Genomic DNA, 20786 nt, shown 5'->3' on the forward strand with positions numbered 1-20786 from the left:
TACTACTTTCCCTGAGAAGCCTGGTTCCTGCTGAGGCCACTGCCTGGCCTGGGCTATCTAGACATTGAAGCTGAAATTGTAGATAACAGGGACCATGCCGTGCCATGTAGCTTTTACTTGAGTTCTGGGGACTTGAACTTGGGTCTTCAGGCTTGCACAGTAGGAGCTTTACCCACTTAACCATCTTCTTGGCCTTAAACACTCTTAAATGATAGTTTGTCAGGACATAGCCTGGTTTCAGAGCCAAACCAAGCAAGCACTAGGTCCTAGGGATCAACTGCAGCACTGTAGGATAGTACTAAAAAGGAAACAGCAGCACCCACATGGAAGGTTACAACTGTAACTCCAGTCCCAGGATAAATGGTGCCCTGTGTTGGACTTCATGGTACCAGCCATTTTAACAGCACACAGACACATGAATAGGCAACACATTCATACACATAAAAAAAAAAATAGGGGCTGGGGATTTAGCTCAGTGGTAGAGCGCTTACCTAGGAAGCGCAAGGCCCTGGGTTCGGTCCCCAGCTCCGAAAAAAAAGAACCAAAAAAAAAAAAAAATAAAAAAAATAAACACTTTTAGGGTTGCCATCAAGTCTCAGTATCCATATGGAGGCTCACAGTCAGTAACTGCATTTCGATATCAGAGCCCTCTTCTGGTCTCCATGGGCACAGCACTCATGTGCTAGTGGGGAAAACACACGATAAATATACATGTACTTCTGAGTCGTTAAGTATCTTCTCAGGAGGTGTTTTCTATCTGACAACTGGTGGGGGAACCAGATTAGTCCTCTGCTCAGCCAGCATTAGAGAAGTAAACTTCGGCAGATGGGAACCAAGACAGACCCACAACTAGACAGTGAAGAGACAGACCTTGGAGCAGGCAGACTAAAAGTCTGAGAGGATACAGAGCATCAAGGCACAGGGCCTGGAAACCCAGCATGACTAACATGCATAAACTCCAAATGGCAGCATGCACTGGGCCTGCAGGGGCCTAAGCCAGAAAAGTTCCGCAGTGCTAAGGGGAAGACACCCCATCCCTAACTCAGAAGCTATCTCCAGGTGACAGCCATTCACAAATGAAAAATGATTTTCTCCAACAAAATCTTAATGGGTATACAAACCACACTTGAAGGGCAGGCCACAAAATTCAACAGTAATTTTGAAGGTGTTTCTCTGGACCTTATCATTGTATATATTATGGTTTCCAACTTTTTTTGTGTTTTACAAATGTGTAAGCCTATGTCTGTTTCTCGTCCTCTTTTGTTTTTGTTTTATTTTATAAGCCTGTCTGTTTCCTAAAAAATAAAAAAGGTGTGGATTGGGGCTGGGGATTTAGCTCAGTGGTCGAGCGCTTGCCTAGGAAGCACAAGGCCCTGGGTTCGGTCCCCAGCTCCGAAAAAAAAGAACAAAAAAAAAAAAAAAAAAAAGTGTGGATTTAAGTAAGTAGGGACCTGGGGAGAATCTGGAACGACTTGAAGAAAGGAAATCCTTATCAGTCTATACTGTATGGGGAAAGAAAAAGCCTATTTTCAATAAAAAAAAGGAAAGGTATTTTCCCAGTTACTTCCTTTTTTTTTTTTTTTTTTTTTTTTTTTTGGAGCTGAGGACTGAACCCAGGGCCTTAAGCGCTCTACCACTGAGCTAAACCCCAACCCCCACACCTGCTTTTTGCCTAGTGCACTGAAAGCACTGGGGAATAAAAAGGAAGAGGCACATGACCAAGCTTACAAGAAATTCAGCACTTCAGCCTCTGGTGATAGTATTGTTTTTGTTTGAAACAGGATCTCACTATGGTTGGTCTGGAACTCTGTGGACCGCAGTGGCCTTGAACTTCCAGAAATCCTAGGCTTCTGCTCCCCAACTGCTAGGATTAATTTCTTTTGCGTTTGCGCGCCGGTTAAAGTTGGCAAACAACTCTCCCTCCACCATGATGACAAAGTGCCTTCAGTCGCTGAGTCTTCTCACTGGCTTTGGACAAAGTGGCTTACTCTGAACCCCAGCCAACCTGGTAGGTAGTGCAGGCTAACCTAGTACTCACCGCAGTATGCTTGCTGTGCTGACAGCACAAGGCTAGCAACACCTCAAACAAAAACCATGTCTGAAAGGCAACACAGGACCCTCCCACAGGAGCGGCTGTCACGTGCTGAAGGTAAAGCTCCGCCCGGAAGCGGCTCCAGACAGTTTGGCTTCTCCTGCCAGGGCCCAACATGGCGCCCGGCGAAGCTCGGGACCGGACGACGTGCGGCGCGGATTGTGACGTCGACACGCAGCGTGCTCAGTGCGCAGGCGTCCTGAGAGGAGACTAGGGGGTTTCCGGTTCCGCTGTCCTCTTTCTCTTCAACGAGGCGGCCGAGCGGGTTGGTGTTGGCCCCGTCGCTGACGGGCTGGTGGCGCCTGGGCCGGGGCCGGGATGCGGCGGGAACCGGCGAGGGGACTGTAGGGGTCGCGGGTGCCGCTTCGGCGTCGCGCATGCTCGGTGGAACTCGACAGCCGGGACCTGGGCGCGCAGCGGGCACGCGGCGGTCCGACCGGGGAGCTGCGGGCGGAAAGACCAAGAGCTCGGACTTTAACTACAGAGCGAGTGCTGGGGCTGTCCTGAGATAATATTGGGCTTTGTTTCTAGTGGTGGCTACAGATGGGGGGGGGCGAGTTAAGGGCTAGACTGTGCTTGGGGGCTTGTGGCCACCCAAGGCTGGAAAGTTTGCCTTGGTTATACAAAAAAAAAAAAAAACACTAAAATATTGGTGGCGGTGCATTGCTCTCACTTAAGCACTTGAGAAATAGGTCACAGTGAGTCTAGCCTGCCCTACTTAGGAGAAAACTGCTGTCCGATCCTTCAGTTGGAGGGCAGAGGACCAAGCCCATTGCTAGAGTAGGATGCTGTTGGGTGGGACTTACGGTCCCAGCGGGTGGTGGTGACTGAGAAAGTTGAGACAGGGCAGAGTGGGAATGCTGAGCTTCAGTGTGCAGCAGGACTGGGTGGTTTGGAAGTAAAGGTAGCTAAGAAATAAGCAGTCTTGGGTGGTTAGTAAAAGACTAGATAGTTCTCGGCCTTCTCAACATGTGACTCATGTGTCTCCTTCCACTGTGCAGCAGACGCCAACATGCAGATCTTCGTGAAGACCCTGACGGGCAAGACCATCACTCTTGAGGTCGAGCCCAGTGACACCATCGAGAATGTCAAGGCCAAGATCCAAGACAAGGAAGGTGGGCTGTGCTGTTGAGGGCTCTGTCCTGGGGGGTGGGAGTGCTTGAGCTTGGTTGCCTCTGGGTGAATGGAGTGGTCTCAGCTACTACTGGAAGGAGCTGTAACCAGCCTGGTTTTCTGGTGCACAGGCATCCCCCCTGACCAGCAGAGACTGATCTTTGCTGGCAAACAGCTGGAGGATGGCCGCACCCTGTCCGACTACAACATCCAGAAAGGTAAGGGCTCTATTGCTTGTAGGTGGGGCTGACTGTGGACTGCTGTTCCAGTCACCTGGCATCTTCTCTATGTGTTTACAGTGGGAATGTGTGGTTGTTGTGAGCTAGGGGAAGAAGACAGCTTTTTGAAATAGGTTCCTCTCAAGCTTTGTGTGGGCTTCAGGGCTTGAGCCCAGGTCACTAGACAGGCCCATCTGTGTGCCCTTACTTGCCACGCCTTTACTTCTTTTTGTTATTGTGTCAGCTTAGGCCCAGAGTGTCTAGAAGAACTCCTTTTAGCTCGTGTTAGCTTCAAACCCATTTGAGCATTTATTCCGATGTTCTGTGTTCATGTCACCACACTCAAACACAACACACACACACACATACATTGTGTGCATCTCTGCATAGCACTGACTATTCTGTGCTCAAATCCCGTGTGCCATTACGTCTGGCTGCCTGTTCTCTGTGTGGGTGTGTGTAAGCCTGAGTGGAGCACCGGGGAGTGAGGTGCCAGTGTGTCATGGCACCTGGATGCTTGCTGTGCTGTGTAGGGCTGACTGACTGCCACTGGGCATGTCTCTTGCAGTTTGACTTGTGCTTGCACAGGACCCATAAAGCTCCCCGATGCCAGCACCGTAGTGACCGCCCCTTCTTCTGGCCTCAGTCTCAGTTCTTTACTGTCTGGCCTCTGTGGAAGAATCTTTGGGGTGTGCTCCTTGGGGTTTTTTGAGCAGCCCACACCCTGTCCTGTGTGAGATCTACCCTGAGCTGCCCGGGCGGGACTCAGCTTTTGTCATCTTTGACAGAGTCCACCTTGCACCTGGTGCTGCGTCTTCGCGGTGGCATCATCGAGCCGTCCCTTCGTCAGCTTGCCCAGAAGTACAACTGTGACAAGATGATCTGCCGCAAGTGCTACGCACGCCTGCACCCCCGTGCAGTCAACTGCCGCAAGAAGAAGTGCGGCCACACCAACAACCTGCGCCCCAAGAAGAAGGTCAAATAGAGCTGGGCCATACCTGGCCTGTGACCCCGGGACCAAATAAAGTCCCCTTCCATCGACTGGAGCAGTAATTGGTGTCCAGAGTGACTGTTCTGTTCAGGGATATGTGGGGAGTGGGGTGCTCCCAGTGAGAAGGGAGCTCACCATATAGCCCAGGCTGCACTTGAATATTGCGGGCTGGGATGGCAGACAGGCCTCTGCCACACCCAATTTAGGCCTTTGGTTGCAAGTCGGTTAAAACTTGGAACCCGTGTAAAGATAGAGCCCATGGTGCTGCTGTAGGGAGCCAGTATGAGGAAGCAGGCTCTGGCCACATTGTCATTATGTAGTCTCAGCTCTGATGTGTGGGGACCATGGTTTAGGATCTCTGAAAGGGCAGTTTACCCAACTCAATACTCCATACTCAGTCCTCCATACGCCAGTTAGGATGCTGCCTGAGCAACATGATCCAGGCTCACCATCAGCCCTGTTCTGTCAGACATGACACTGGGGGTCACAGGAACATAGAAAGCTATGGGCTTGTGAAGCCATCTCACCCACCTTTGGTTTCGAATATCAGGCACACTTGCATGAGTATAGCTTCGTACTCTAGGGGGCCTGGCACATTTTAGCCCATCCTGGGGAGTGCTAGACCAACTGTGTTGACTGCAATTGACTTGAGGTATTCAGTCTTCCTTGTCATTTCAGAGGTTCTGTGGGCTTGAACCTGGTTGTCAGCAGTTTGCAAATCCCCGGTATATGTGCAGCCATCATTCCATCCCTAATGTCAAACGGGGAGAGAATCAGAGCATTCAACCACTGGGTTTCCTAGGCCCAGCTTTATTTTTTTATTTTTGGTTTTTCTCTAAAGCCCTGGCTGTCCTCAAGCTCCCAGACATCTTCCTGTTTCCCCAGTGCTGGGATTAAGGGCATGCATTATTATTGCCCTGCATCCCATTTCAAAGGTGTAATCTGAAAGGATGGACTGTGTGCACTATATGAGGCGACATCAAAAGGGGCATTGGTTGTACTGAAGGCAGGTGTGAGTGGCCATGTCGATAGTGGTGTTGGGTCCAGCCCTGCAACACCAACTAGTACTCAGCCACTGACACATCCTATCCCCTAGCTACATTCTTAGCATCGCCCGTGCAGAAATACTTGTAGCTTCAATTGTGACCTTGTTTGATACCCGCCTGTGAGGATCCACGGATGTACAAGGAATCCTGGAGCTTAGTTCCTATAGAGCTAGAGTTCAAAGGCAGCCAGGTGCGCGCGGGTTGGTCGTGGACCTCCCGGCCAGCAGGGGGAGCGGCGGCCGTTCCCAAGCGACGCTGGACTGCGCAGTCATGCTCACCGCCGCCACAGAGGTGCTAGCTGCTGCGGATGGCCCCGGGTCTGCGGAGCCCACGTGGGCCTGGGTGAGCTCGGGTGCTGGTGCGACGGGTGCGGGGCGATGGGCGATGGGCTCTGGCTTCATGGCCCCACACCTCCGTAGAGAGATGCCCCGATCGCTACGCTGGTGCAGAGGATCCAGCAGCTGCAGAATGAACGTGCACAGGCCTTCCGCCGTCTAGACCAGTGAGCCGGCTGGGCTGGAGGAGGGGACGGGCCCTAGGAGAGCTTGCCAAAGGGGTACTTGCTGAGAAATGGCTGGAGGCGGGACTGGATGGACCTATGTTGTGGACTTGTTTGGAAGAGTTGGGGAGATAACCAAGATCTGGTCCAGGAGATGGCGGGAGTGTGGTAGCCCGGAGCACAGCGTACTTAGAGGCGAAGTCTAGGAGGGTGGGTAAAAGGGTCCGTGACACTGAAACCTGTCGGGAGGACGGAGTCTACTCCGAGAAAGGGTGGAGCTGGGGGTGTGGCCCATTGTATCTGAGTAGAGCAGAATAGGACTGTGGGCGTGGCCTAGGGGGAGGCGTGACCCTCTGCCTGATCCTTAGCTTCTCCGAGTGCAGAGATGGGTAAGCTCGGCCTCTGTCCTGACAGCAGGTCTCCCAGTCTGTGGGATTCAGGTTTGGCTCCTTCGAGTTGGGTGGGTCTTCCAGGTGACTAGAGCAGGGAGCTTGGTCTGCGAGTCAGGGGTGTTAGTTCAGCATCCTCCCCGCCCACCGCAGAGCTCACCGTCAGTACCTGCTCAGTGATCTGCACCATGACTTCCCGAGTTACCGGAGTGTCGTGCATGAGGTGACCCAGGCCTTCGCCGCTGCCTCGCGCGAGGTACTGGCAGTGGAAGCGGAGCTGGCAGGGCCTCGAGCGCAACCGGTGCTCGCCCGCCACGTGCGCAACCTTCAAGAGCTAGAACAGACGCGCCTAGCCACGGTAAGATCACCGCCTCTCCTTCAGAATGGGGCATGGGCCACAACCCATTCCCAGCCACCCCGACCTACTACTATTTTTGCCACACACCTCGGTGCATTTGGGCCCTCTCCTGGTTTTTCCTGTCTGCCTGTATTTCCCTCCCAGATTTTGCTTATTTATACCAGCCCCTCAGTAAAGCTGCCCTAAGAACCCTGGGGACCCAACGCATCCACCACTGTGGCTGCTTAAGTCCCTCTCTAACTCTGGGTTATCACCGTTGGAACCCACAAACTACTTCCACAAATACCCACAGACACTTATCCTTGGTCCTTGACCCAGATCCCAAGGCTCCACGTACCCTAACCTAGCCAATGTTAGCAGAGGAGAAGCTTGCCCACTGTAAACCATGCACACATCGGTCGATCTTTGGTCTGGAATTCTTAGTGAAGAACCCCAAACTCTGCAGAGTCCCAGATGTATCACCATCCTGTAATTATAACTTCCTGTTCCGCCACTGGGGTGGAGGCCACGCCTACCGTACCTGTCACCATTCTCTGGCTTTTCCAAACAATGAAACTATTTCCAAACTGTTTTACAAACTATGAAACTATTTCCAAACTATTCAGTACTGCCTTCCACAGGAGAACCCTAAAAGCAAACCCTCCCACTCAAGCTCTGCTCTCCTTAGGGTCCACTCCTGGCCCTCCTTCCCTCTGTGTGGCTTTTGTCTACTGTCACTCCCATTTCCACCTCCAGGTGGCGCTGCTGCAGGTGATGGGGACACCAGGAGTGTCAGAACAGGACCCTGAAAAGTTGCACCAGCTGAAGATAAAGTGAGCTCCGTGGGCCCCGCGGCCTGCCAGCTACCTTACATTGGCACCTTGGTGGGAGAGGGGCAGGCACTCTGACGTCCCAGATACATGCTTCCTAGGATGTGCCAGCATATCATGTCGCCTACAGTTTCTATTGCTTTCAGGAGTTTGAACATGATCAATCCCACTTGCTCCCCTGTGTGAACCCCTACAGTTCTATTGCAGGTCTCTAAGCGTAGGCAGGCATGCATCCCGACTTACTGGTGACATGTACCCCTTCCCCCCACCATGGCCTTTCCCATGAGCCTTCTGTGACCCACCGAGCCACCCAGCCTCCTGGGCATGCTCCCAGGCTGGGCTTGAGGTTTGGCAGCAGGCTGGAGGGCCTGCCATTGCCCCCCTCCCCGCTAGCTGTGCAGCTCAGCTAATTCACCCCATCTGGGTTTTATTTATAGTTTCCATCCGCTCTTGTAGGGTAATTAAAACCATGGAGGCCATCAGTGAGGTTCTGCAGGAACTCAGGTTTGATGCCGAATCTGCCGAGTGAGGGTGGCTCCCCAGGGACCAGAGGAAGACGGGAAAAGAGGCCCATGGCGTCCGGCCCAGCCCTGACCGCCAGCTGGCTGAGGTCGTGCCCTGCTGGGCTGCCCTCCAACGCGCCTCACGCAATAAAGAATTCTCCCTCTGCAGCTTTCTCATCGGCTCTGTATCCTGGAATGGGTCGGCCATCTTGGGGGAGGGGATTCCTCAGGGGAACAGGGAGAGCAGGTATAAGATTTCACACCCCCAAGGAGTTCGGGACAGGTAGTGTTCTAGGAAACAGGACTAAAATTTAGACGTGAGGGGGCTGTACCAACCCTCCAGAGTACACAAGCTCCAAACATACTGGCCACCACGGGACCTGAACAACTCTTTTCTTATTTATTCAAAGAGACTCTTGGAGGGTCCTGCATAACCCTTGTCATTACTCCAACCCTACCCATATTGGGGTACATCCAAAGTTGACCATCATGTGGCCAAAGCTGTGGTTGTGGGAGCTCATTGTGCCCCAGCCCCTGGTTTGTTTCTTCATTGCCCCAAAGTGACAGTACAGATGGTCTCCAGTTCAGGTGAGCCTCCAGGTCTGCATCCAGCAGGAGGATGGCCTATCCTCAGAGTTTAGCCGGCAGGACCTGAGGGCAGAAAAGAGGCCACATTAAGCCTGGGAGTCTTGAGATGACTCCCTTTCAGCAGCTGGATGATGCAGTGAAGCCTGACGCTTCCCTGTTGCAGCTAATAAATACAAGCTAAATGAGCGAGTGCTAAGAGCTTCCCGTTGAGCAACACCAAGGGAGAGGGAGAGGCCTTATCTAGACTGCCGCAGTCCCCACTCACCCGTACTCCCTTACCTCTCGCCGCACCCCGTCTGCCCGAGGGCAGGATCCCCTCGTCCTGTGCTTGGAAAGAAGAGTGCAGTGTTGTGGAGGCTACACACCGGGTCCCTCTCCTCCTCAGCTCCTTCACCCCCATGCAAACCTTCCCCACTTTCCTACCTGGTTTCGGGTCTTGTGTGACTTCTGCATCCAAGCACGCCACTGGTCGTACAGGCGGAAGCTAAGGTTCGAGCAGTACGCGTGCTTCTTGAGCCAGCCGAGGAACTGCTTGAGCTCGCGCCGCACCGGGCCCGAGCTAGGCTCGCCGCCCCGCGGCTCGCACACCCCGCCGCCCGGGCCCGGGCGCTCTAAAGAGAGTGGAGCGGCAGTGTCGGGCGCGGCCAGCAGGAGGCGCGCGGGGGACGGCGGCCTCCCAAACCAGACCAGCTTCGGCCCGGGAAAAGTTGGGAAAGTTGTCAGGTGTGGACCCAGCGTCACCCGGAGGGAATGCAATGCCACAGCGATGGAGACGGGCAAAGGAGGGGAGTCAAATCAGTGGGAGGCAAAACCGAGTATTCGGTCGGAAGGGAAATCAGTGGAGACTAAGCAGGGCCAGACAGAGACTCTAGGGACACAGATAAAGCAAGGGACAAACAAGACAAAGACACAGAAAGTAGAGATCCTGGGACTATACCCCCAGTCACTATGAGGAGAGTCCCTCCCACAAACGTGGTGGCACAAGCACTTGGTAGGCTGAGGCAGGTTAGCTGCAAATTAAAGCCGGTGATTTACCTTTGATTCCCTGTGACTATCCAAACGGAGTGGGGGGTCGGGGGAGGGCAGGTGAGAAGGCTCAGTGGGTAACTGCTTATCGCCAGCCCTAGTCCCATATAGTGGAAGGAGGCAACTCACGGTTCTCTGACCTTCATGTGTGTGCTGTGGCACGCACGCTCACGAAGGCACACACAAAAACAGGCAATTTTAAAAAGTTTAATTATATTAAAAGCGTTTTTTTAAAAGGCTCTGGGAAAGTGAGTGACAGAAATGGAGGGAGACAGACAGCAAGCACAGCCCAAGGGGCGGGTCCCCAAGATAAGCCTGAGAGAATGCTTGGGTGTGACTTCGAGGTGGGCTGGGAGGACAAAGCCAGCCCTTGGGTCCAATCCCCAGCCGCAGCCGTCCCCCAGCAGGCCAGCGGATAAGGACATCGGCCTCACACCATAAATAAAACTGGGGACTCGCTGACAGGCCCTGGCACAAGACTAGGCCCCCACAGCCCCTGCTTACCCCCCTCCAACCCTACCCCCGGCCTCCCCAGTCTCCCGGGCGGACGCAGCCGCCTGCTGGCTCCCGTGCAAGAATCGCAGGTGCTGGGCACGAGCAAGGGCCAAAGCTCCAAGGCTCTGGCCCCTCCCGGCTGCGTTCACTCCCGCCAAGCCCAGAACCTGGAGAGGCCCGGATGGGGGCTGGAGAGCTTCCTGGAGTTGGTTTTGACCCTCTCTTCCACCAGGAATCTCTCCGGGCCTCAGTTTCCCTATTATTTTAGCAGCAGCAAACTGAGCACATGCGTCTGTGTGAGTTCAGAGTTTCAGTGTAAAGGTATTCTCTTGTCTTAGGGGACCGGTGGAAGAGGGTGGGGGATGGGAGCCTCCTCTACTGCCTGCAAATAATAAAGTGCGGGGGCACTAGCCTTGGGCCATACTGCCTAAATCTGACAGAGATGGGGAAAATAAGCCCAGTTTAAGCAATATATTTCATAGAAGAGAATGCAGATCCATGGGCAGGACAGTCTGTGGAACAAAGGACAAACTGTAGGCTCTCCCACCTTGAGAAAGGGATCCAGAGGAGAGAAACGGGGCTCATGCGTAGTTTCTAAGCATTCAGGAGGCTGAGGCAGGAGGATTGCAAATATTAAGGTTGCCTAGGTTATCTTATATTATGGGTTGGCGGGGTGGCCCAGCAGTCAACACCCCCATGGTCTTGACCCTTGAGCACAAGGCGCCCTGGTCTATTGATTGTGAGCGTGGGACCACGGGTAATGAATGTTCTACTTCATATAAAATTAACTTACAGATAGTCTAGGGCACTGAGGTTAAAAACAGCTTATCTTCAGTTCTCTTTGAACAGGTCACACTGTTGCTCGCCATCCTTCGCCAAATGACTAAATAGAATCTGGAGCCATAAGTGTGGTGATGGCCGCTGGCCATTGTCTGGAAGTGAGTTTAAGGCTAGCATGCGCTACCTGAAGACGCTGTCTCAAATAAGGGAAGAAAGGACAGACTGGATTGGGGTTTCCACGGGCCAGCCAGCCCTGGAGAGGTGCTCACCACTTCGAGGGGTGGAGGCAGCGGTGGGGTGGCTCCACTCGCTCCAGATTCCCGCCTTTTTCGACCCATAGATCCCGAATGGGTTACAACGAACTTGGACGAAGTAAACGGTGCCGGGCTTCAAGCCCGCGAGACGGCAGGAGGTCTGGTTGCTGACGTCATCCACCACCTGCACGGTGAGGGAGGAGTCAGATGCGGGAGGCGGGGTCAGGGGCGGGTCCGGGGCGGGACGGGCACCTTCCAGTCCACGCTGTCCTCCACGCGGTAGCGAATCTGGTATTTGGCTTGGAAGAGGAAATCCTTGAGAGCTGGTGGTGAGACCCAGCGCACACTCAGCTGGTCCTCCAGGCCCCCAACGCGGCTCACGTGCACGTCGGGTGGAGGGTCCGTGGTCACTGGGGGTGGAGCAAGCCAGATCACTGGAGATGCTTTTTTTTCTGAGACAATGTTTTACTGTGCAGCCCTGGCTGGCCTGTTATGTGGATCAGGATGGCCTTGAACTCAGAGAGATCCTTCTGCCTCTGCCTCCCCTAATGCTGGCATTAAAGGCTTGCAACAGTGAGCCCAGCCCTGAGGACACTGCGTGGTGAGTATTGTCTAGGGACAGAACTCCCAGTGGTGCAATCTAGGTTACAGTGGCTCCTGGGACCATATCTGCGTTTTCCAGATCTCCCGCCCCCACTACACACACCTGTTGGCTATTCACCCAGGCCTGAGAGACCATTGTCATTTAATATTTCAGAAACAGCCAGCAGAAGTTGCAATCACTGTTATTCTCTCTGATGGAAGACACACAATCCTGTCCTCAAGAGGATAGAGCAGCAAGCCTGTCCAGCTGGGGTGGAGATTAGCAGCAGAGGTCTCACTTAACAGGAGTGGGGCTCACCCTGCACCTGTGAGCAACACCCAGCACTGAGGCTCACCCAGCATCTGTGAGGCTCACCCAGCACCTGTGAGGCTCCCTCTGCACCTGTGAGCATCACCCAGCACCTGTGAGGCTTACCCAGCCCCTGCGAGCATCACCCATCACCTATGAAACCCTGAGCTGTCCGTTAAGTCACAAGCTGACTGTTAAAGCTACTGTCTGTGTTTTGAGCCAGGGTCTCACTACAGGGCTCAGAGTGGTTCCAACAGTTGTGATCATCTTGTGGAGGCCTCCTGAATGTCAGGACAACAAGCTTTATTATATGTCACCCCACCCTGGAGTGCTATTTGGCTCCATCCCTATGTATTGCCACCCCATGCCCACCTCTGTTGCTTCATACATTACCAAGAGCCTCCACAGGGCAGCTGCGCCAGCCACAGGGCATAACAGGGTTAGATACCAGGAAGATACACATGCTCTGGGATGTGGGAATGAGCCAGAGGCACCCCGGAACCCTTCTGGGGGACCATGGAGAAAGTACAAGCTGTTCTCTCCCCCCTAGTCTTCAGTGAGGCACTTGAAGGGTTAAATGGCCCAGGCTGCTCTGGGCTGGGAACACCCTAATTAGATTAGGCCCAATTCTGCTCAGGGATCATCCACTTCCTGCCTCCAACCCTCACCCCCCCCATCCCCCCCAGCTCAAGGCCTTGGCTTCCTGGGGCGCCTTCCGACCTGGGCGCCCCCTCTTGGATCCCCTAGGACTCCCTCCTGAACACCTGGACTGCTGAGAGGGAGGGTGATCAGACCAGGTGTTTTCTGCAGTGTGTGTTTGTCTGGGGGCGGGAGGGTGTCTTGTCTGTCTTGGTGAGGGAAAGTCTGTGCATCGAGTTAAGAACAGCCACGGCCCTGCAACCACCATGACTGTGGCTAAGACCTCTAGAAGAACCAAAAAGACTTGGGGGGCCCTACTGGGTCTAGGTGGACACTGGGGGCTCACCCACGTCCAGGACATCCAGTGTGAGCACGTCAGATCTCGCTGAACCCAGGCGATTGGTGGCTTCCACCCAGATCTCATAGGGCGTGAAGAGGGCCAGGTCTTTGGGGATATGGCACGAGTGAGGGCCCACAGTGTGATATTCCTCACATGTGTTGTCCTGACCATACCACCTGTAGGCGGGAGAGTCCCTTTTGAGTCCTTAGACCTGTTTCCTGCAATCCCAGGGTTCAACAGGAACATATGTGATCAGAGAGGGCAGCTATCGCCTGAGGTCACACAGCAAGGCTGGCCTGGGCACCAACCTCAGCTTGTACTTGAGGGAGTAGTTGGTGTGTAGGAATGTCTCCCCATGTGCACCCGGTGTCCAACGGCATGTCAGGTCCTTCATGTTCCGGGACCAGCAGCTGATGTTAAAGGGCTTCTCCGGGGGCACTGCAAGAAAAAGATGACATGCTTTTTAAAGCAGCTGGATAGACAGGGGACAGTGCAGCCACAGCTGTCCCAGAGCTGCACTGCCTGTACTGGGGATGACTACACCTGCACACAAACGCCTTTTCCACCTCAGACTGCCCATGGCCCTGCCCCAGGACAGAGGACCCAAGCTCTACTCTCTAAATCTATCATTGCTGCCCCCCCATGTGTTCCTGGGTGTCCTGGGGTCCCACTTACGACCAACATAGAGGCAGGAACCAGCCAGAATGCTGCCATCTCGGGCGTGACACACCAGATTGTCCCCTGACTGCTGCCTGGACCCATTAAGGTTAGCCAGGGCCAAGGCCAGGGTGGAGGTGTTGAGGAGACGGGACAGCTCTGAGGGCAGGCGGCGGCCGTTGAGGGTCCAGTAGAGGCCCTCAGCAGTGGCCCCCGGTGTGTCTCCATGTATAGAGCACGTAGCATGAAGGGAGGATCCGATGAGAAGAGTGGGGTCCTGGGGACTGATCACAGCTGTGTCTGGGGTCAAAAAGAGACACTTGTCAGTCATGGGATGAGCCTACTTCAAGTCCCTCACCCAGCTGGGTTGTCCAAGAGTCATGAAGTCTTGAGCAGGTACTAATTTTCACCCATTTTACAGGTAAAGAACAAAAACAATGAGGCCCAAGAGCTTGTTGAAGCTGAAGCACCAAAATCAAGGTCAAGGCCAGTAGCACCTTCCCCAGAGAGGTGCTACACTCCTACCACTCCAGCACTTGGGGGTGGGGCAGGAGAATCCGAAATTCAAGATAACCCTTAGGTACATAGTTTGAGTAAAGCTACAGGAGACCTTTTCTCAAAATTAATCCATCAGTCAAGCAGGGGCCAGTGAAATGGCTCAGTACATAAAGGAGACTGCTGCTAAGCCTGAGAACCTGAGTTCGAACCCAGGACTTACACTGTGAAGGGAGAGAACTAACTTCTACAAGTTGTCCTCAGAAATTTACATGCTGCAAAACACATATACATAGACAAGCACAAAATACATTTTGGGGTTTTGGTGGGAAAGTGAGAACAGGGTCTCTGTATCCCTGGCTGGCCTGGAATTAGTCTGCCTCTGGCTCCTGAATGCTCGAGTTAAAAATATCCATTTCTGGGCTGGAGAGATGGCTCAACAGTTAAGAGCACCCGACTGCTCTTCCAGAGGTCATGAGTTCAATTCCCAGCAACCACATGGTGGCTCACAACCATCTGTAAAGAGATCCGATGCCCTCTTCTGGTGTATCTGAAGACAGCTACAGTGTACTTATATATAATAAATAAATAAATAAATAAATAAATAAATCTTTTAAAAAAATCCATTTCTGCTGAAAGCCTGTACATGCCTTTAATCCCAGCACTTGGGAGGCAGAGGTAGGTCAATCCCTGAGTTCGAGGCCAGCCTGGTCTACAGAGAGAATTCCAGGACACTCAGGGCTACACAGAGAAGCCCTGTCTTAAAAAGCCAGAACTGACACCAAACCAAACCAAACAAATACATTTTCATGCCCCATCAAAACCCAAATGTAAAAACATCAGTCATAAATGCCTACTCAAACCTAAGTACTTTCTATTAATGACGGCTCCCTGTATGTGTGCATACCGTAACACACACGTGGAAGTCAGCTGGCTGGGGTCTGCTTTCTCCTTCCACCATGAGGTCCCAGGGACAGAGCTGAGATCATCTTGATTGGAGGCAACTGCCCTTACCCACCGAGCTGTCTCACCAGCCTACAAACATTTTCTCTTCTCTTTTTTTCTTTTCTTGACAGGGTCTCACTATCTAGCCTAGACCACACTGCCTTGACACTTGGCATCCTCCTGCCTCAGCCTCCAGAGTTCTGGGACCACGTGAACCACCAAGCATAGCCTGGCTTACCAACTTCCTTCTTCTCCTTCTCTGTCCTGGTGGTGAGCTCTCTCCATCACTCTAACCTCACACATGTGTTTCTGTGGAGTGGACATACCTCAAATGGAAAGTCCTACCCTGGTAATGTTTGTCATCCCAGCACCCAGGAGACCGAGGTAGGGGGATCACAGATTTGAGGTCAGTCTGTGCTGTGCAGGGAGCCCCTGTGTAGAGGAGAGGTGAGCCCTGCTGGGTGAACCATGAAGGGCAGACTGAGGGACTAAGCCTTCATTTTCCCTGTGCCCTGCTTGCACTCCAGTACACACCTTGAGACTGTGCAAGGACGGTTTCTGTGTTCTGAGTCACGAGAGAAGGGAAAGTCACAGAAGCCCACATGCAAGGCTCTCTACAACCCCCAATCAGGAATTCTGACTCTCCACAATTTGACTTCCTTGGGCCACTGAGATGGCCACTTAGGAAGTGACCTCGATCTGGTGACCAGACCTGGGGGAACCCCCATCCCCCACTTCTTGCCTATACACCCTTAGGTCAGCCCACAGCTGTCCTACTCATAGGCTGGGATCTCAGCAAGGTCTAGGAGGGGAACATATCCCAAGCCTCCCCAGTCTGTTTCCCCATCTGGCCACTGGTCATCCTTGTCAGACAGGATGGCAGGGTGGTGGGGAGGTGTGGGGAAAGTTTCACAGGGAGCGCCCATAAGACCAGCAAGCCAGGCTGCCCTGGGAACCTAACTCCATTCAGTTCTCTGAAGCCTTTTTTTCACTCAGGGTGGGACAACTCCCGCTTGCTTCATTCATTCATTCATTCATTCATTCACAGCCTACAGTATGCCAGTAACTGAGGTCACCAAAGAAATAATGACACAGCTAAACACTTATCCTTACTAACTGTGGTGGCCCACACCTTTAGTGCCAGCACTGGGGAGGCAGAGGCAGGTGGGTTATTGAGTTAAGAGGCCAGCCTGGTCTACAGAATGAGTGCCAGGACAGCCAGGGCTAACCCTATAAACCCTGTCTCAAAGAATAAATAAATAAATAAATTAGTAAGTAAATAAAATACAGTCACAGAAACAGAAAAGGCGAGAAAGAAAAGGAGTTAGAGAAAGGATCTGGGGCTATAGCCTTGTGATTGAGGCCCTGGGAACAGTTACCAACAGCCAAATGTAGTGAGTCAGTAGCCACAGTTGGGCAAGCGGGGAGGTGGGGCTCCATGTGCAAAAGCCCTGGGGTAGGTCAGGGAGGACAGCAGGGCTCTCAACCTTTAGGGAGGAAAACTGAGCCCTGGGTTGGGGTGAAAAGGCAAAGAGTATTGGAAAACAAAAAACAAAACCCATTTCCCAAGAGGCTCAGAGAATAAGGACTGCACCCACTCCCAGGCTCCCTTTAAGAAGCCAAGCTGCAGCCCTGGACGGTCCCTCATCCCAGATGGAATAGGTGGCACCGACATGGTTATGGTCCTGGCCCTGAATGATTACTCCGGGGCAAACTTGGCCTTGAGGGGAGGCGGGTCTTGCTGGAGCCTGCAATCGAAGTTGCTTTTGGGGCTTGTCCCAGGGCTCAGCGGAGGTCTCCGCGTCCGTGCGAAGGAGCAGGAGGAGCAGGCCAGAGCGGAGGCGGCGGGGGCCAGGGGGCCGCCCCGGAGGTCCCAGGCAGCCAGCCGCCCGCTAATTCAGAATTCCTTCGGCATGAACTGGGACGTGCCAGCGTCTCTACCCTGGCCCACCCACCGCTTCCTGCCTGTGCGCCCCCCTCAGCAGGGTGGGAGGCACTGCCCCGACCCGGGACCCCACCGTCTGCACTCCTGGGCGATGATCACACCCACTCTGTCCCTCCCCGGCCTTTGTCTGGCCAGGAAGGAGACTCTCTGGGGGGTCCTGGCTGGGGGGTAATGCCCTTTTACCACGCCAGCCTGGCCTGGATTCCCCCAGCAGCTGCCCTTCTTGGCTTGAGGGGGGAGGGGGCAAGGCCAAGCCAGCTTGGGCAGGACAGCCGAAGTTTTCTCCTTAGAGCAACTGGTGAGACCCCCAAAAGAACTTAGTACACCTGGCGCCCCCTTTCCCTAATTCCCTTCCTAAAACAGGGAAGACGGTCTGTGAGCTGCGACTAGGAAGCATGAGCTCGGCACCCAGGGACAGAGGACACCAGTCTCCCTCTTGGCTTCAACAAACAATGGGCCAAGGCCACTGGGGACTGGGGCGCACACATGCCAAGCTAGACAGAGCAGCAGCTGACAGCAGCCCCCTAAGCCTGGAGAGGGAGACACCCCTCCCCTTTTTTCTTCCCTCTTCCCCTCCTTCCCCCCACAAAGCTGGGGCCTATACAAGCTTCTTCCCCCCTTTCCCAGTGCGGACTTGCGGCTGTTATTAAAAAGAACACCATGTGTTTTAAAAGGGAAAAGTGTGAGATCGCCTGAAAGGCCAAGGGGAAGGTAGCCTCCATCCCAGCCGTCCCCCAGGGGTCCCCATCTCCTGTCCCGCTGGTACCTGCATACACTTTTACGACCCACCAGCCGGCTGGTCAGGTGCTAAGACACACCGTAAGTACAAACAGATTGCAGAGGTGTGAGAACCTCTTACTTAATTTCTCTCCCCCTTAAAGGAAAAAAACACACGCGCCACCCCCACTCCGCCACCTTCGCCTGTTGCTCTGCAGCCCGCCCGGAAACAAAGCTTAGCGCTATTGATGGCATTCAAAAACTACCCAAGCTTGGCAGCGACACCAACTACCCAGAAAGGTCCCGGGTGTCACCCCGTCACCTGCCCAGACGCCTTGGGCAAGCAGGAGTGTGAGTCCCTGTCTCCTGACTGGAGCAGGAGGGTGTCCATAGACACCGCGGACAAACTACACAGGCTACTAGCCCCGGAACAGCAGCGCAGCGTGCTGCCTACCCCTGCGGTGTGGCCTGTGTCTCCGGATGGGGTCCTGAGACTCGTTGGGAAAGGTCTCCTGTGCACTCGGCCATATGCGTACCCCGGTGTTGCTTCCCCTGTGAAATGAATGTGGGACCACGAGTGTGTGTGCGCGCGCGCGAGTGTGTGTGAGTGCGTGTGTGTGTATGTGTGTGTGTGTGAGTGTGTAGCGGATGGAATGTGAGCGCCGCGATGGTGTGCGAATACGCATCTGGGCTGCAGCGCGCGTCGGAGGGCAGGGTGACGGGACATAAGCCAGTGGGGCTCTTTTGTGTGACTTTGGGTGTGTCCCAGAGAGGGTCTGGATGTGGAGACCGCATCCTGGCGGGAGTGTGTGCGTTGGGTGATGGGGCCTCAAGGCCAGGAGTTCCTCCTGGGACAGTGGGGTTCTCTCGGCAGCTGATCCCCACTGGGTGCCCCTTAGACAATGAAGTCTGGGCTCGCGGTGCCCGGACACGCTTGCTCACGCTCCTCACCGAAATTTCAGTCGCTAGAGGCTCTCAACCCAGCGCAGCCTGAATGAGAACGGTTGTGAGCCCCACCAGTGAAGAGAACTTCGAGGATACCAAAGCATGGGGTCCGCTATAGGGGGGAGGGGGCGGCGCCGGCCCCACGGAGAAGCAAGTCCCGGGGGACCCCGGGCCGCATGCCAGGCGGACAGAACAGGAGGGCTCACGATAACGCCCCACCCTCCCTCCGGGGAGCATCACTTCATGGGGGGAGGGGACCCCACTCCGCGCCAGCACCCAACCCAACGCACCCAAGCGTGCGCCCCCAGCCAGGGAGACTTCCCTTCCGCTCTGAGATCCAAGACGCAGACGTGCGCCCCAAAGCGTCCCGGCACCCTGAAGGGGGGGGTGTCCCAGGACATTGCAATGGCCCTCAAAACGAGCCTGGTGGGATAGCTTCGCAAAGGGAACCCAGATAAGAGGCCTCTGATGTATAACGGGGTATTCTTGGGCTGCTGAGTGGTGGTACCGTGAGCCCCACAGGTGAGGGCGCCCCGAGGGCCGCCTTTCTTTGTTCCCGGGCCGTCCAGGTGGCGCTCGCGCCCCCTCTTCCATCCCCCGCGACTACCCCCCGGGGTGTCCGATCCCGGCTTCCCTGGGGAGGTGGGGAACAGGGCGCACGGTACTCACGGGCTCCCGATCCGCCCTGAGGCACCCCGAGAACACAGAGCAACAGAGGCGACCACAGCGAGGAGAGCCGCCGCGGCGGCCGCCGCGCGGATTGGGCGGCGGGGCCCGGGCCACCGGCGGGCATGGGGGTGGCGCGCAACGGGCGGTGACTGCAACGCCGGTATGGGGCGGGGGCGACTCTGCGGGGTGCAGATTGGGGTTTGGGTCCGCACGCACGTCACTGGGCGCGGACAGCGAAGGCCGGAGCAAGTCTGAGCAGCCGAAATTGACAAGGCGCTAATGCGCCGCTCGCCCCGCCCGGCCCCGCCCCGCCCCCGGCCCGGCCCGGCCCCTGGGGGGGGTGATCGCGGGCCCCGCACCGGCCTTCCCACCGCCCGCGGGCACCGCGCGCCCCGCCCGGCCAGCCTCCGCCCAGTCACCACTCCTGGGAGTCCCATCCTCCTGCGCGAAGCCCCCCACTCCTTCTCCACCCGCCTGCCCGTGGAACCTCCCTCTCCGGTCCCGCCCGTCCCAGGCTTCCCACCCCCTCATCTGGGATCCTGTACCCTTAACTCCGAATGGGTCCCTAGCTCGCAGCCCTGGTGCCTTTCCAGGATCCCCTCCAGTCAACCCGGACCCTTCCTACCCGCCTTCCCCGCCCCTCTTACGCCCCCCCCCCATACCCACTTGGGTTTGCTGTGCACACATCGAGTAGTACCTGAACCCTGTTCATCCTCTCTTCCTTCCCCAGGGAGTTTGAAAGTTGCCCCCAGTCGCTTGCCCTGGGCGCACAGGTCCCATCGATTCCCTATCCTAAGCCTTCATTCCGCCTCGGTGCACAGCCTCGTCCGGCGCAGAGGGAGAAGAAGAAAAAAAAAAAAAAAAAGCCAGAAGGCAGGGATTCTCCGGCCTACGGTCCCTTCTCGCCTGTCTTCTCGGCCAGTATTGGGTATGGGGATGTCCGGGAGAGCGCGCAGGGAGCCCCTATGAATGGGCACATGGGGAGAGGTGTGTCTTTTGGGGAACAGGACCGATCCCCGCATTCCTAGTTTCCAGAAGTGCATCGGTGCAAGAGAATTCTCCCTAGACTTCTTCACACCCCCCCACGGAAAAATCCACTCAGCGGCCCGCGGGTGGGGTGCGCCACGCGGTGAGTAATCGCTGCGGCGGCCGCCGCCCGCCAACTTCAGGTAACGCGGGCAGCCCCGAGCAACGCAGAATTATCTCCAATAGAGCGCAGAGTTCTTTCTCTGGGTTATTTTTGTTGGCCACTGTTTGGGGTTTTGGGGACCCCTCCCGGACCAGCCCAGCCCTGGCATCTCATCTCCCTGGTTGCGTCTTCGTCTCCACCCTATCCGGATGCCCACGAAGGGAGGTCTCTGGCCTGTAAGGTCTTTTGCTG

The 20786-nt window shown here is 55.1% G+C and overlaps 3 protein-coding genes across 12 annotated transcripts; 2 read left to right on the forward strand and 1 right to left on the reverse strand.

Moving 5' to 3' along the window:
- Positions 1-2319: 2319 nt before the first annotated feature.
- Uba52 (ubiquitin A-52 residue ribosomal protein fusion product 1) lies at positions 2320-4476 on the forward strand. 7 transcript variants are annotated; one of them, NM_031687.3, is made up of 4 exons: positions 2320-2357; positions 3094-3207; positions 3337-3423; positions 4212-4476. In NM_031687.3, the coding sequence occupies exons 2-4, from the start codon at positions 3105-3107 to the stop codon at positions 4406-4408; spliced, it is 387 nt and encodes a 128-aa protein (NP_113875.1). In that variant the 5' UTR covers positions 2320-2357; positions 3094-3104; the 3' UTR covers positions 4409-4476. The 7 variants fall into 7 exon arrangements, with proteins under 7 accessions (NP_113875.1, XP_087445179.1, XP_087445180.1 ...); XM_087589053.1 differs by having other exon boundaries at positions 2328-2581; XM_087589054.1 differs by having other exon boundaries at positions 2328-2581; positions 3097-3207.
- A 1238-nt stretch (positions 4477-5714) lies between these two features.
- On the forward strand, positions 5715-8186 carry Rex1bd (required for excision 1-B domain containing). Of its 2 annotated transcripts, NM_001399434.1 has the most exon segments (5): positions 5715-5802; positions 5880-5962; positions 6502-6706; positions 7442-7518; positions 7972-8186. In NM_001399434.1, coding segments are annotated over 5 exon segments (510 nt in total). In that variant the 5' UTR covers positions 5715-5730; the 3' UTR covers positions 8045-8186.
- Positions 8187-8386: 200 nt separating this feature from the next.
- Crlf1 (cytokine receptor-like factor 1) lies at positions 8387-19658 on the reverse strand. Of its 3 annotated transcripts, none has more exons than NM_001106074.1 (9): positions 19406-19650; positions 13708-13989; positions 13341-13470; positions 13039-13208; positions 11414-11571; positions 11177-11345; positions 9030-9217; positions 8886-8928; positions 8387-8669 (listed from the first exon to the last, which is right to left on the reverse strand). In NM_001106074.1, exons 1-9 carry the CDS (start codon positions 19527-19529, stop codon positions 8656-8658), a joined length of 1278 nt encoding a protein of 425 aa, NP_001099544.1. In that variant the 5' UTR covers positions 19530-19650; the 3' UTR covers positions 8387-8655. The 3 variants fall into 3 exon arrangements, with proteins under 3 accessions (NP_001099544.1, XP_087443892.1, XP_087443893.1); XM_087587766.1 differs by having other exon boundaries at positions 8397-8669; positions 8886-8933; positions 19406-19658; XM_087587767.1 differs by lacking the exon at positions 8886-8928 and having other exon boundaries at positions 8397-8669; positions 19406-19658.
- Between the last annotated feature and the right edge of the window lie 1128 nt (positions 19659-20786).

The sequence above is a fragment of the Rattus norvegicus genome, chromosome 16, assembly GCF_021556685.1.
Source record: "Rattus norvegicus strain SHRSP/BbbUtx chromosome 16, alternate assembly SHRSP_T2T, whole genome shotgun sequence".
NCBI classification, from domain to species: domain Eukaryota; kingdom Metazoa; phylum Chordata; class Mammalia; order Rodentia; family Muridae; genus Rattus; species Rattus norvegicus.